This window comes from Schistocerca piceifrons, chromosome 2, assembly GCF_021461385.2.
Source record: "Schistocerca piceifrons isolate TAMUIC-IGC-003096 chromosome 2, iqSchPice1.1, whole genome shotgun sequence".
In the NCBI taxonomy this organism is placed as follows: domain Eukaryota; kingdom Metazoa; phylum Arthropoda; class Insecta; order Orthoptera; family Acrididae; genus Schistocerca; species Schistocerca piceifrons.
Genome location: NC_060139.1, coordinates 160,628,492 through 160,644,547, shown reverse-complemented (window position 1 = coordinate 160,644,547; position 16,056 = coordinate 160,628,492). Strand labels below are relative to the sequence as shown.

At 40.4% G+C, this 16,056-nt stretch overlaps 1 protein-coding gene across 1 annotated transcript in view; it reads left to right on the top strand.

Annotated features, from left to right (window-relative positions):
* LOC124775214 (neuroligin-2-like) overlaps window positions 1-16,056 on the top strand; it is a 155,581-nt gene that overhangs the window by 78,953 nt on the left and 60,572 nt on the right. The window contains exon 6 of the mRNA XM_047250053.1: window positions 7,740-7,891. Within this exon, the coding sequence (XP_047106009.1) occupies window positions 7,740-7,891 (152 nt within the window). The remainder of the gene's footprint in view (window positions 1-7,739; window positions 7,892-16,056) is intronic.

The window sequence follows — 16,056 nt, the reverse complement described above, 5'->3', positions numbered from 1 at the left end:
CACAACCTTAACACCATACGAGTTTCAAGGTGTTTTAGTTCAGCTTCAGTCGCGATATAGATATTAAATGCATAAATATTCCGATATCCGCTCTGGTGTTTCATATTTACAGGCACGTGTGATTGATCTGATTTATTGATTTGAATTATTGTTGCTTTAGAGACCTGTTGCCTTACATTTTATAACAGGTCGTTCATTTTACAGCTTTTACAGCTAGATTTCGAAACATATTCCATATTACAAACAGCAGTTATTGTTTTCAGCAATTACAATGGCAGTAATAATGAATTAAACATACATTAGAAATCGAAAGGAGAAAACGAAACAAAAATATTCAGATATTAAGATGATATGATGATTGATGATAGGAAAAACTTGGGTAATAATAGAGACAGACCGAGAGCGAGATGTTACTCTATCTGAGCTAGCCTGATCTGAAAGCCTCGGAACTACTTCGAGCCTAGCAGTCCTGATTTGCTATTGTTTAATTTACATGTGGCTATAATTGTAATTATGAAAGATCTAAATAAATCACAAATTTCACTTCAAAACCTTAACACCATACCAGTCGTATCCACCTGTTACAAGCACACCGGATATAAAACTTACAATCACTCCAGACATGACTCTAATACCATGCATCACCGCGTCTTGCCTCGGTAATGGTCCCAATTTTGAGAGGAGGAGAGTCCACAAGCCAGGAGATTCAGATATTTTGCTTTAGTCAGTGTTTATCAGAATACAAGTTCTCGGGGAATCTACAGTAAGTGCCTCAGTCTAAAAGGGTGCAGAGTAAATGCAGGCAACCTAGCAACAAACCGTACTGTTGTTGCACGTTGTTGCAATCAGAACTGGATGTGCTAACAGAAAACACTGAGTTACAAAGTGCTATAGGTAGGGAAATCTGGCTACAGCCGGAAATAGGATCAGACGAATATTTTACAATGGACGTAAGCGTGTTCAGAAAGGATATATTAGATACAGTTGGTGATGGAGTGTTTTTGTCTGCCCGAAGTGTTATACTCCCCATAACAGTAAGCTACATGCAAAAGTAACGTTGCTTTTCCTTTGGGAGAAGGGAGAATGATAATCTATCGCCCTCATTCATGTGTTCAAAAGCATTCCTTTCAGTCAAAGTATATTTATTTTTGGAAGCTTTGCGCGAACTGATACTGTTGTTCTTTCCATATGGATATCTCTGTCACCCTGTCCGCACTGCGGATGGCTGCATCTATGCTAGCTATAATTTTCTCAATGGACACAACTCGCATGCTAGGGGCAACATTACCGACGTTAGTAAACTAACTGATGTCCAGATAAATCATGGGCAGTCACTGGCAGCCACAAGTGGTTATCATGAAAAATTATGGAGAGAGACATTTAGATCTTACTAAACATCCCTACAATTATGACCAGAAGATGTGAAACTAAGCGTTATACAGATTCCGGTATGATGATGATGTCTAGCAATCATCCACCTTCCTGTGGCAGCAAGAGGATACCAACCGAAACTCATGACTGGACTGCGACTTTCTTGGTAGGGAAAAGGTCGTAAGGTATCTTGGATGGAGAGTGTATCGACAGAAGCAAAAATAATTTCAAGGTGGCCTTAGGGTAGACGTATTTGGGCTCTTGCTGTTTTTATTGTATATTAATGACCTGACAGACAGTGTTAGTATGGGCATCAAACTTTTCACAAAAGATGGAGGCATGTTTAAAGATGTACTGTCTGAGGCAAGTCCCACAAAGATTCAGACTGTGATGAGATTTCTAAATAATGCGAGGAGTGCCAAGTTGTTTTTCATTATCAGAAATGTAAAATTATCAACCTGACGGAACACAGATATAAGGTAACCTATGACAACAGTTTCAATAAATCACAACTGGAGTTAGTGAAATTATACATATACCTGGCTACGAAATGGAACGATCACATAGGCTCAGTCATAGATAACGCATGGAGCAGATTTTCTTTCAGAGGCAGATTGTTGGGAAGATGCAGTTAGTCTTGAGAAGAGGCTGTTTATAAAGCAGTAGTGCAACTCGTCCTAGAAAATTGATCGGGTATGTGGGACAAGTACAAAATCGGGCTGGGCAGCTTGAACGTACTCAGAGAACGACTGCAAGAATACTCTCATGTTTGTTTCAAGCGTGAGGGAGCCTCAAAGAAACGCGCTACATCTGATCTGTGAGATGCGTCAAGGTTACAGATCATGGGAATGTATCTATGTCACGTCTTCGAAAACCATGGCTGCATTCTCACGTGTTGTTTGGAACATTTTACACACTGGGAGAAACTTACTATTCACAGTCAAGGAGTGTGCTATAACTCCCTACATACTGCTTCCGTACCGACTGCGAAGACAATATTAGACTAATTACAGTGGTCACTGAGTCATTTAAACAATTACTCATCCTTTCGTAGCTCCATATGTGAACTGAATGGCAAGAAACTCTAAGAGAGGTAAAATGAGAAGTACTTTCTGAAATGAAATTAAAAGTGGTTGACAGTGTATAGCTATGGATGAAAATACTTATCTGTTGAACCCATACTTCAGCTTTGTTAAATTTTAATTATATCAGGACGACGTATCTGTGGAACTGCTACCTGCCACAAGATTAATGAAATATTTGTATCACTTTGTTACTCCGTTTCAAAAACTGAAAATACATGCGGATGGCTACAGTACACGTATAAGTAGCAGAATGTGTATTTATTCAGTACCACGGTGACCTGCCATGCAAAATTATAAAAAATAATAAAAAATTATAAAAAATAATAAAAACTGAAAGTGGATGTATTTGTTACGTGGAAGTAAAATGCGCTAGAAGAAATACATGTTCAGTGCACTTACACTAAACTGATTCCAGTTTTTTACAAGTACTGTATTATCGCATACTTCTGTGAAGGAAAACATGAGCTGATTCATTTCTCATTGCTTTTCTTAGCTTTGCCATAACTACAGTTTCTCCTGGTGAAATGCAAATTATGGCACTATATTTTTGTCAAAACGATCACACGATGTCTGTACACAACTAGACCGGTTTTATGACAGTAAAATGTACAATATTCGCAGAAGCCATCAGGTTGCAAGATGAAAATGGGTTTCCTGCAGTCATTACGAAGTCGACAATACCATAAGTAATCAATGTCCCCAAATGAACTGCCCTTTTTACTGAAATTCACTTGCTTCGACGTAGTAGTCAATAATTGTTATCACTATTAACTAATAAATATATTGCACCATCAATTATGTCACCAGTTGTTCAAAGTACCTTAGTTCACCATACAAACTGGAACACCATCAACATATCAGCTGTTTACCACATCTCTTACTGTTATTGCATCTTAAATGCTTATATTCCGAAAAGTCTGTTTGCATTCGTTTCAAACGACGATCGCTCGACATACAAATTCTTTCTCTTGTTTTATATTTTCAGTTACAAAATCATCATGCAATTATTTTGTCAAATGTGAATTCGTCGTGTATTCTATCTTCTATCTGAACTGCAACTGGACTGGACTGAGTCTCATTCAGGCGATAATGAAAACCTGAACTGAGTCATATAATATCATATACCCACCACGAACAACACACCTAACCTCCATTAGCGTGAAACTCTTACTTCACTTTGCGTACGTAAATGCTAAATTTCCTCTTACGACTTACACATTTTTCAACAAGAAACAATCTAAGATTGCGTGTAAGTTGTTAAATCTTAAAACTTATTAGTAAGACGACCGCTTCGATCGTGGTACGATAATCTTCAGACAGTTAACACTCCATGATAACGGCTGGGGAGAGTGTGCCGAGGAGCAGGTCGCTGTGTAGCGCCATTAAACACAGCATTTCAATTTTAACCACTTACATGGGTTGTTAGACTGTTATGTTGTAAAAAAAATTATTTTGATTATGATCGCTCTTTTCTCAGAAATTTTCTCCAAAAGGGACTTAATTTATACCATTAGTCACCACTAACTTCTGGCGTGCACATATCTGCAGGAAAATACTGTTACGTCGAAGTTGTGAGATGAACAAAATAGACAAAAACGACACTAGTTTTTCACCGACTTTTTGTGGTAATAGACACTGAGAAAACTGTTCGAGAAACGGTAAAATCCATTTCTAATTGTTCTTATACAACCTCTTTCTTGGAAAGGAAGATGATTCACTTCTCCCAAAAATTTATTTATCGTCATGTCATACTGTAATATACAGGATGGAGAAAAATTGTGCCACGGAATTTTAACCCTGGATAGGTCATGCCAGAAGGAACCAAAATTACTAATGTGTAGGTCGACAACGCACAATTTTTAAACTACGGAAACTTGGCGCCACGAGCTACGATTATTCGTGGGATTGCCCTGTTGCTGGAAGCTCGGGACAAAGCATGACCGCGAATGCTTTGCCTGCTGGAGATCGCGATGTATGCAAGACGGCCCGCACACTCGGTGGTAGCGCGCCAGCTTTCCACTCCGGAGGGCCTGGGGGCGAATCCGCCGGGGTCCCGACACATCCATTGTATTTTCATGGCACCAGGAACAAACCCGTCAACAGCTGTCTGTTCGCATCTTTAACAAATGAAAAGGCCTTTCTTGTAGCAATGACATTATTTACTTACAGCAGGTGCTCGAAATGGCGACCCTCTGACGCGACACGTGCTTGGTGACGTAGAACGGTGTTTTGCTGAACTCTTTCAAAGATTCCTGGCATTTTCCTGATGTGATTGACGGCATGTTGAATACGTTCCAGTAATTCCTCTTCGTTTCTGGATGGTTAGCATCAGGGTGGATGAACTAGAACCGTGAAGAATCCCCACAGGAGAAAGTACGGTGGTGTGAAGTCTGGTGATCACGGGGACCAAGTCCTATTAGCACCTCTGCCAAGTAGCCGGCCGTCGAAGAGTTCATTTAAATATTCGCGCACAGCACAACTGTTATGTGCGGACGACCCTTCATGCTGCAACCAGATATGTAGCTGTATATCCAGGGGAATGTCTTCCAGCAGGCCGGGTAGAGGTTCTTGCAAAAAGTGGAGGTAATTTGCCCCGATAAGTTGAGGAGGTAGACGGACCGGCCCAATCAGATAGTCACCCACAATGACTGCCCAAATGTTGAGCGAAAATCGTTCTTGGGGTCCATATGGTCTCTAAGCGCTCTAGGACTTGTCGTAGGTGCTTCCTCGAAGCGCTCGAGAACAATCTCTCCAAATATAGCATCCCGTCGTGTTCGAGGTCTTCCAGCATCACCATGATATCCCGCTAACGAGCCTATGACGTGGTGATTTCCCCTACCCCAGTAATGAACGTTTCGGGTATTGTAAAGTCCATCCCGATGGAAGGTGCACTCGTCGGTAAACAACACAATGGCGGGGAAGTCGGGATCTCATGCAACACGTCGCAAAATCCTTGCCTATGTTCGCAGTCCGCCACAGGACTTATGTCTTGGACAGGGTAGAAACTAAATGGACGCTGGCCGTCATCCCTCAAAACCTCCCAGACTAACCGATGAGTGACCCCCATATCGTCTCCAACCACTCGAGTACCAGTCGCAGGTGCTTCCTCGAAGTGCTCGAGAACTATCTCTTCAAATGCAGCATCCCGTCGTGTTCGAGGTCTTCCAGCATCACCATGATATCCCGCTAACGAGCCTATTTCGCCAAGTCGCCAGTGAATTGCTGTAAACTTTTGCGGGTGTGGGACCGAGCGACCGCTACGGTCGCAGGTTCGAATCCTGCGTCGAGCATGTATGTGTGTGATGTCCTTAGGTTAGTTAGTTTTAAGTAGTTCTAGGTTCTAGGGGACTGACTTGCTGGGTACCGTTCCTCATGCAGCCGTCGAGCTTCATTCACATTACTGTCAGCTAGTTCATAAAGAGAAACCATATTTTGCTGTTCTTCAAGCGAATACTGTGCCGCCAGCCGCCATTCTTACTGTATGACTAAATCACAGGTGACATGTGTTTGCTCCGAAGCGAAACTTACGTGTGAATGCCTCTGACGTAAGGTGGAGACCAACAGCAAGACCTATTCGACATGTGAGCGTATCACGATTTGAGCAGTGCCGTGCAAGGGACATTTGTATGTGTGGATCGACAACCACAGCGCTGCCCGTCAACTGCCTAACGGCAACAGGGCAATCCCACGACCATTCGGAGCGCATGGCGCCAAGTTTCCATTGTTTAAAAATGGTGCGTTGTCGACCTAAACAACATTAGTAATTTTGGTTCTTCCTTGCTTAAGCTAACCTGGGTTAAAATTTCTTCACACAATTTTTTTCCACCCTGTCTTACGGAGGTAATGAAATACGCTTCCTTGTTGGAAATACGGAAACGAACTACAATTTAACTCCTATGATAATGAAACGTAATTGCTAAGTAATGGATGTACCCAGCGAGCAAGATAACAACAATATGAAGACCGTGGTAAATGGTAAGTAAAATGTTTGTGACTGAAAACGTCATAAGCAGTCTGAACCATCCGAAGTATGAAATATAGGAACATTCACGCTCCCCATCAGATTTAGCGCCCTTTCACTTCCATTTAATTCTACATCCAAAGACTTTTGTAGTTTGAAAAAGCTGGGAATTATATCAGGTAGTTAATGGAAGACGTAAACTTATATTTTTTTCGCTCACCAGATTCACAACTCAGAAATGGCATTACGCTGGTGGACGTAGATTCTGAATGGTTGCAATCAGTTGAACATGAGCTACTCCAGACACTAAATGAATTTTCGGCCCGAACAAGCAGACTTCCAGTTCACGTCTCCAGTGTTTCATTTTTCTCTTCATCTTTTTCTTCAGCCTTTGTTTCGTATCGGCACAGGGTCGACATGGTTATTGACGGTTCTGACATGGTTAACTTCAGGGTTTTCCAGATACTCTTCTTGTCGCCATCCCATTTCCTCTTGGGACCTAGTATGTGTACCCCAACTATCTGCAAGTACCGTATTTCATGTGAAAATAATCTAATGTTTCTTAAATGTCAGCGAATCGTGTAATTGAGGTAGGAATAGGGTGCCTGCCCAATATTCAAGTAGGAAGATGTGGAAAACCGCCTGAAAACTACATCCAAGGTGGGTGGTACACAGACCCTGGTCTTTAATTAGCCAAATGGGTTTGATCTAGGATTGGCGCACCTTACCGTCCTGGAAGCGGCGTTTTAACATACATAGGTACCCGGGTGGCTAAATCAAAATGCTTCACTTTGCCATCGAATATCCATGACGCTCTGTGGAATGTTTTACAGGTAAAGTAACTAGAATCAATAATTAATCCCAATTTTTCTTTCCAGAATTTTCTCAGAATATGCATTATATCAGTCGTAAGGAATATTCTGTGTACATAATAAAACACATTTGTTAAACGATGTGTAGAAGTTTTAGTTTCATTAATTGCTTTGATGGCCAATAAGGAAAATTCAACTTTTAATTTGGAGTATTCCATGGAAATGAGCGTGGAATGGTTCTGAGTAAGAAATGGGCGACAGTCGTCGTTGCTGTCTGCTAGCAATATCATCTGAAGCTAAATTTTCTATGCATTAGTTACAACTCTACGAGGCCATGGAATTTATTCAGAGCTTATTGGTAGTAAATACTGACCCTTAAGGATGTTCGTTGCTTATGAGTGCTCACATAATGTAACTGTTAAATAGTAGAGAATACTGTGGTCAATAATGGTCGTGTACTACAGCATATACTGCAGCAGGTGTGACAGTGTTGGATGGTGGTGTGCACAGAGGCAGGGCTGCATCCACGGGGAGGAACTGCCGTACGTGTTCGGTGCGCCGCTGGTGGGCGGCCTCGCACACTTCCCCAGGAACTACACCAAGACTGAGGTGCTGCTGGCAGAGGCCGCCATCATCTACTGGAGCAACTTCGCCAGGACCGGGTAAGTAGTCTACAGCTAAATACTGTGTTTAATATGAGATGAAAGAAATATGGGAATCCCACAGGGTTCATGTTTAGGTCCACTCCTATTCTTTGCGTATATGAATGCCCTTCTACTTAACATTCAAAGAGCAGAATTAGTACTTTTTGCTGATGATGCCATTAGAGAAAAAACAATGAAGGAGATGATAAATGATATTTTCCAAAGAATTATAAAGTGGTTCTCTGAAAACGGACTCCCCCTAAATTTTCGAAAAACGCACTATATTAAGTTCTGTACAGCGAATACAATCATACAAACAACTCATTTACCACACGAGCACGCATTAGTAAATAGAGTAAAATGATACAAGTTATTGGTATATTACTGAGATTCTGAAAAATCTTTTCGTATAATTGGTGATCTTGGAAACACACGAATCAACCTCCTAAGATATTTTTCATATTTCTACTCAATAACGTCATATGGAATCATTTCTAGTGTGACTCACCACTTAGAAAGAAAATAATGATTGCACCAAAGGTGTAGTAAGAATAATATGTGGTGTTCATACTGAGACATCATGTAGGTTCCTGTTGAAGGAGCTAGACATTTTAACTGCTCCGCCACAACACATACATTTACTAATGAAATTCGTCACAAATAATACATAACAATTTGAGAAGAACTGTCATGACCATACGTACAACACGGCTGGGATAAATTATCTTTATTACTCACTATTAAAGCTGTCAGCGGCTCAGAAGTGAGTCCAATACGCGCCAATTGACTCGTTCTACAACATCTAGATAAAACAATCATTCAAACGGAACAAGAGAAAGATTGAAATTAAAAGAATGTAGGTGCGTGAGTGTGATACGATTCTGACTGTGTGAATTATTGTGAGTGTATGAGTGAGGGTGAGTCCTTGTTTTGGAAGAAGACGTTCCAAAGCTACGTTGCTTTCATTTTATTTGTTTATCTTTCATCGTTGCTATTTGTTTCGGGGAAGTAGCTCAATTTTGAACTACCTGGAACCAGCATCGCCATTGTTCATAATTGGAATGAAATCCCATAGAAAGTACAGTTTCACTTCGCATACGAAGTGTGTTCATGCTGGATTTCATCTTCAAGGATTGGTTGGTGACAGGTGTAATTGCTAGAAAATGGAGCTACAACCTTGAAATTTGTAACATGGACGAGAGATAAATAAGTGAAATAAAAGGCACTACTGTCGAAAGTCTGTTTCCGTAATAAAACATCATCAGTTACGAATACACAACTTATATTCTACTGAGAATTGGTGGAGAAGATCATGTAAACTGAGTGAGTGTGTAGGGAATCTCGTTAGTGTACTGAGTAAGTGAATGTGTAATCAGTAGGTATATGTAGTGCCCTCCCACAAGATTCCGAAGCTGATTTTATTCCTGGATACAAAAGACGTCAACACAGTACAAAGTGACAATAGCTTGAACTGACGACTGCAAACATATGCATTCAACCAGTTAATTCAGGGTGTATACGACCCGGGACAACCGGGAGATCCCGGAAAAACCCGGGAATTTTTTCATCCGGGAGAAAACCGGGAATTTTTTAGAATTCCGGGAATTTTTCTTTGTTTCAGTTTCCTGTTAATTTTTTGTAATTTGACTGGTAAGAACCGATACTCTAACAAAGGATATTACAGTATCCCGCTACTGAAGGATAACACTTCAACAATAAAACATAAACGGGAGAAAAAAAAACGAAAATAACTTAAATCGCAAAGGAAATGCGCCATATACAACAAGGACACACAGTGCTCATGCAAGGGTGTGCCAACAGCAAAATGTGTTAAAGGCCTTAGAAAGACTATGCAATGCTTCATAACAACAAATTGCCTCCGACGAGCGTGAAATCACAACTGTTTACTTTAGATTCGTTTCAGCAGGTACGAGCGGGCTCATGCGTATGTGCAGTTGAGTCGCGTTTGGGTAATAGATTCTCTCGCTTATGGCTATGGGAATGTGGCTATTGGCTGTGCAAGCAGCACAGCAAGCAGCTAGATGGTACCAGGTAAAAGGGGTGCCAAAGTCATATTCTTGAGGAAAAAAGAACTTGTTTCACAAAGCGCTTAGCATCCAGCGCACTTTGGTCTATCGATTATTCATATGATTTTGAAACGCCTCACTGTTGGTTTTTGAACATTTTTGAAAACATTTTAAGTTGATTTCTGAATGAATCATAAGTTGATTTATGAATGCGTGATTTCTCTGTCAGGAGAATCCTCGTCGCATCTAGAAATAAACTTTCCGCAGACAAAAGGGGACGGGGCTATACGAGCTGGGCGGAGTAAAGCCGAAAGGATGAATGCCAATCGCTGTCTGATTATGTGGTTGCTTGGGTTTGCGAATGATCAGCGTTGTTATAATTACTTGCGAAATCCATAGATTCAGGCTACCAGAATGGAAATATACGACTAACAGGAATAACAGGTGTGAAAGATTACGTATTATCTTCTCGGTGTATCCAAGAAAGTGAAATTCTGACAGAATTGTTTTGGCCAGATCGCTACACTATTAAGGACCAGTTGTACACTCACCGGCTAGCAGCCGCTTAAGTTCTATTCTGGAAGTAACGCGGAATATGTGTTGTACGAACATGTAACAACGCCTAACCGGAGAATAGTCGCGGGGTAACTAAACCTTTGATTGTGGCAGGGTTAGTGAAATTAATCGACGAACAAATTTTGACAATGGCAGGAATAGCTACAGAATTGGTGATGACAAAATTGTTTGTTAGAACGAGGAAGGAGAAGAAACGGGGACATCACACAAATTATGGAAGAATGAGACGATTCCAAATTTATATAAAAATTTCGTAATACTACTTTTCGATCTCATGCTTGAGAAACTGGTGCGTATCAATGAAATGTGAAACTATTTCCTAACATAAAGCTTTTTGCTTGTAGGAGGCCTCATAGGCATTTGAGATTTGTACTCGTGAATTAAATTCTCTCGTGTTATAAAAATGACTATTTGTGCCAAACAGTCCCGTTTACTTGGCGTGTGCTATAAAATTGTTGCAGTATTAGAAAGGCCTATTTTGTTTTATCTAGTAGACAGTGACAAAATAGACGTAATCAGATCGAGAAACCACACAAGTCTTGGGTATTATTTGTATTAACAGCTTTTTCAGTGTTAGATAACGACATTTCGATTTTTCATGTAGCAAAACGTTTGACAAGCTTTGATGAGGTAATAGATTCCTTCGCAGAAAGGAAAGCAAGCCCAGTAAAGCTGTAGCAAGAATAGAGAGAAAAAAATGCTAGGAGCTAATGTTTACTTTCTTGCTTGTCTCTTGTCTTTATTGACTTTATGTACCCTATACTTAATTTTATGTCACAAAGAACAGCAAGTTATTAACTAATGGGCAATAAAGACAGTAAATTTTCTGAAGAGTTCTTGTTCTCCAGATTACAAATAATCCCATTCGCTATTAAATGCGAGATTTATTTTTAAAGAGGGGCAAGCCTGCTGACTGGGAGCAGGAGAGGCACCACAGGACATTTCAGTTGCCACTGTCCTGAATATAGTTTGATGGCTTCCTTTACAAAGGCGCTTCAGTCTGGAACCGCGCAACCGCTACGATCGCAAGTTAGAATCCTGCATCGGGCAAGGATGTGTGTGATGTCCTTATGTTAGTTAGGTTTAAGTTATTATAAGTACTAGGGGACTGATGACCTCAGATGTTAAGTCCCACGGTGCTCAGAACCATCTGAACCATTTTTGAACTGCACTTTGGCACACTTAAGATCAAACAACATGTCTCACATTTCCTCGAGCACATATGTTTTATGTTTCAGACTTTTCAGAAAGATGTGCGCTACAAGATAAACATACTTTTGAAAATTCGATTTTTCTTTAGTATTGACCCGGTTAGCAAATATCATAGATCCGGGGCTGATGCACAGAACAGTCTGAATTATAGTGGGTAGTTTCCACGTGACCCATGTTTACATTTAGTGATTTTGCTGTTTGTCCTTCGTTTACTGTTATGTCTAATGAATACAAAACGGATATGTGTGGGCGGGAGCTATCAAGTGAATTAAAATACATTCACATAATTACAGAAGGCTAAAATATGTACTTAGTTTCAGATTTTATTTTATTTCCACCTTTCTGACAGTCAAGCATTAAACGCCTTGCAGAACAATGAAGTTATTTTTGTCTGTTTGCTAAAGAAATTTGACTTTTACTAACTTTTTCCGCAGAGTCAGTCAATGCATTTGAAACGAAATGTTTAATTCCACATTACTTGCTAGTTTCAACTGTTTGCTGGGTTTCAAGTGCACGTTTTCATCTTCTAGCACGTATGACAGTATGCTATAATAAAGAACCAAACATTGTATAATAAAGTACTGGTGCTCCAAGGAAATTTAAATCCCGAAAACCAAATTGAAAAGCTTAATGTCAGGTCGAGGTCTGCTTCATTGGGAATCTGGACATACGAATGTGCACTTTAAGTATGCATTTTAAATGTATACATTTTAGTGTGGTTCACGAAATACCGATGCTCTTGGAGTATCCTCAGATGTCTTGTTTCTTTTATGACATAATGTATGATCTTTCAAAATTTTACACATACGTACATACGGGCTTCCTACATCAAGCGCGGTGTCGCCTGTTATCTGCGCTCTCTGGCAACTGCTGAAACGAATCTATTTCTAACAGGTCGCGGGAAAATATTGCGAATGATGGTTTGAAAAGCGTTACTTTCAAAGTAAATATCCTCTTGCGTAAGTTGAACCATGTGCGAGAATGTACCATGAATTTCTTAAATCACAGAGCGTTTGACTCTCATTTAAAAATAAAATCTTTGATGACGAGCCATTTAGAAGAATTTCGAACCCTGATGATCAGACATGTCATTATTAAAAATTTTACTGGCACATTTGTGTGATATATCTTAAAATGTAACAAGCGCAAAAAAGATCAACATTATATTGCGAAAGCTTAGCTTCTCTTCCAGTTTATTAACCTTAGAGAACAATATTATATGTGGAAGCTTTTCTTTTCTTGTAGCAACATTATGTAGATTAATTAAACTATTAACTTTCCCTGTTTGTGTCTTCGTGCTAGTTAACAGTGATGTTGCTGTTGGCTGACAACATCACTTGTCCTATTCTCTGAATATCTGATGTCATCGGCTGGCGAGATCACGTGACATGAGCTATGTCTGGCTTACAAAAGCGCATCGCAATCTCGATTTAAATGTTTCGGAAAGTAACATGCGGTGTTTGGCGGAATTCCAATGTATACTTTCGTAATACGAAAATACGAAGCGTACATGTTGCTGCACATCAAAGATATTTCCAAAACGTGTCTTTTCTCCTCAGTTTCGTTTTCTAAATTGCCGGGAAATTCAACGCCCGTGTATAAAACCATAACCATTCAAAGGATTGACAAGTTTTGCACGGAAAATGTACTGTTACCTAACATGGAAAAAGTGTGTTTTCACCCGGGAGAAAGTGTATTTTTAACCGAGAAATCCGGGAAACACCCGGGAATTTTTTTTCCTTGTCCGCGTATACACCCTGAAATTGAGGGCAGCCTGTGTTAAGTAGTGGACATGAGGCTGTAGTGTGCCAAAATTGTTGGGTCACAAACAGCAATGACGCAAAATGTCTATATATAGTGTGCAAGAGATTTTCCAGAATGTTTTTGAAGAGGAGAAGATAGTGTGCAATGTTTGTCACACAAAACTTGATACCCAAAAAGCTCTATTGAAATTCAAACACCTGAAGCATTAAGCTCTCTATCTTAACTTAATTATTTTCAATTTTTTTAATAATCCAGTCACAAAAGGTTTTGAATGATGTACATACCAATCATATATATAACATGTTAGCTCGATATTAGTTTTTTTGTCGAGCTAAGCAGGCTGTAACTTCTTATGCCTATCATTAGGAATGTAGTGAAGGTTCCCGATAAAAAATGACATTCAGCACACTCATTGACTTCGAATGCATCATATCGTAATGCCCAATCCCTCCCGCACTCCCTCTGCTCCCCCCTTCCCCCCCCTCTACGTATAAGCAAATAATAGCCTAGTCTTCCAGGACCTTCTAATGTGGACCTAAATAAAATTAACTCAGTTTTGCCAGTGTTAAATAAAGAAGAAACTCCAAGATCTGGGAGGCAATGCAGCTGTGCTTCATACAAACCAAAGCAGTTACGTTTCACATGCCTCTCCCTGACTTCATAACGAAGTATTAAAATGAGGCAACCAACGACAATGTAGCTGCAAGATTCTCTCTTCTCTCTATTGTGTACACACACACACACACACACACTCACACACACACACACACACACACACACACACAAACACACACGCACGCACACACACTCACGTACATGTGTTACGAACAGCAGCACAGCAACTGATTGTTTGAGAGAGAGAAAGGTCGGTGCTGCACATATATCCTCACATCTAGATTTATGATAAAACACAGTCCATCCCAGTGAGCTGTGTGTGTGTGTGTGTGTGTGTGTGTGTGTGTGTGTGTGTGTGTCTGTGTGTCTTTCACCACAAACAATTTCCATGTAAAAAAGTGATCGGTTTCGGTCTGTGTGAGATCATAATCAGACCTGCTACTCCATTATTTCTGTTGGAAATGGCGGTATGAAGCGGATCGAAACCCGTCACATTTTAATATAAAAATAAATTATTTAATGCAGTCAGTACTGTTTCGTAATTAAATTTTTAATACTGATTTTTCACTGCAGCTGTTAGCTTCAAAAATATTTAAAAGAATTTTGATTATCATTGTATTAAATAACGAAGGGAATGGAGGGAGGAAAATCCATACAATAATATACAGATATAAATTTTGTTACAAAAAATTTTTGAAACAATATATCACAGTTAAGTAACTTCATGGCAGATGAAAACTGTTTCTTGCTATGGGACTCAACATCAGGATCTTTGTCTTTGAAGGGCAATTGCTCTACCAACCTAGCTACCCAAGCATGACTCACAACCCATCTGCACAGCATTACTTCCGCTAGTATCTCGTCTCCTCACATCCTCTACGTCTACGTCTACGTCCATACTCCGCAAGCCACCTGACGGTGTGTGGCAGAGGGTACCTTCAGTACCTCTATCGGTTCTCCCTTCTATTCCAGTCTCGTATTGTTCGTGGAAAGAAGGACTGTCGGTATGCTTCTGTGTGGGCTTTAATCTCTCTGATGTTATCCTCATGGTCTCTTCGCGAGATATACGTAGGAGGGAGCAATATACTGCTTGACTCTCGGTGAAGGTATGTTCTCGAAACTTCAACAAAAGCCCGTACCGAGCTACTGAGCGTCTCTCCTGCAGAGTCTTCCACAGGAGTTTATCTATCATCTCCGTTACGCTTTCGCGGTTACTATATGATCCTGTAACGAAGGGCGCAGCTCTCCGTTGGATCTTCTCTATCTCTTCTATCAACACTATCTGGTACGGATCCCACACTGCTGAGCAGTACTCAAGCAGTGGGCGAACAAGCGTACTGTAACCTACTTCCTTTGTTTTCGGATTGCATTTCCTTAAGATTCTTCCAATGAAACTCAGTCTGGCATCTGCTTTACCGACGATCAACTTTATATGATCATTCCATTTTAAATCACTCCAAATGGGTACTCCCAGATAATTTGTGTAATTAACTGCTTCCAGTTGCTGACCTGCTATTTTGTAGCTAAATGATAAGGGATCTTTCTTTCTATGTATTGGCAGCACATTACACTTGTCTACATTGGGACTCAATTGCCATTCCCTGCACCATGCGTCAATTCGCTGCAGATCCTTCTGCATTTCAGTACAATTTACCATTGTTACAACCTCTCGATACACCACAGCATCATCTGCAAAAAGCCTCAGTGAACTTCCGATGTCATCCACCAGGTCATTTATGTATATTGTGAATAGCAACGGTCGTATGACACCGCCCTGCGGCACACCCGAAATCACTCTTACTTCGGAAGACTTCTCTCCATTGGGAATGACATGCTGCGTTCTGTTACCTAGGAACTCCTCAATCCAATCACACAATTGGTCTGATAGTCCATATGCTCTTACTTCGTTCATTAAACGACTGTGGGGAACTGTATCGAACGCCTTGCGGAAGTCAAGAAACACGGCATCTACCTGTGAACCCGTGTCTA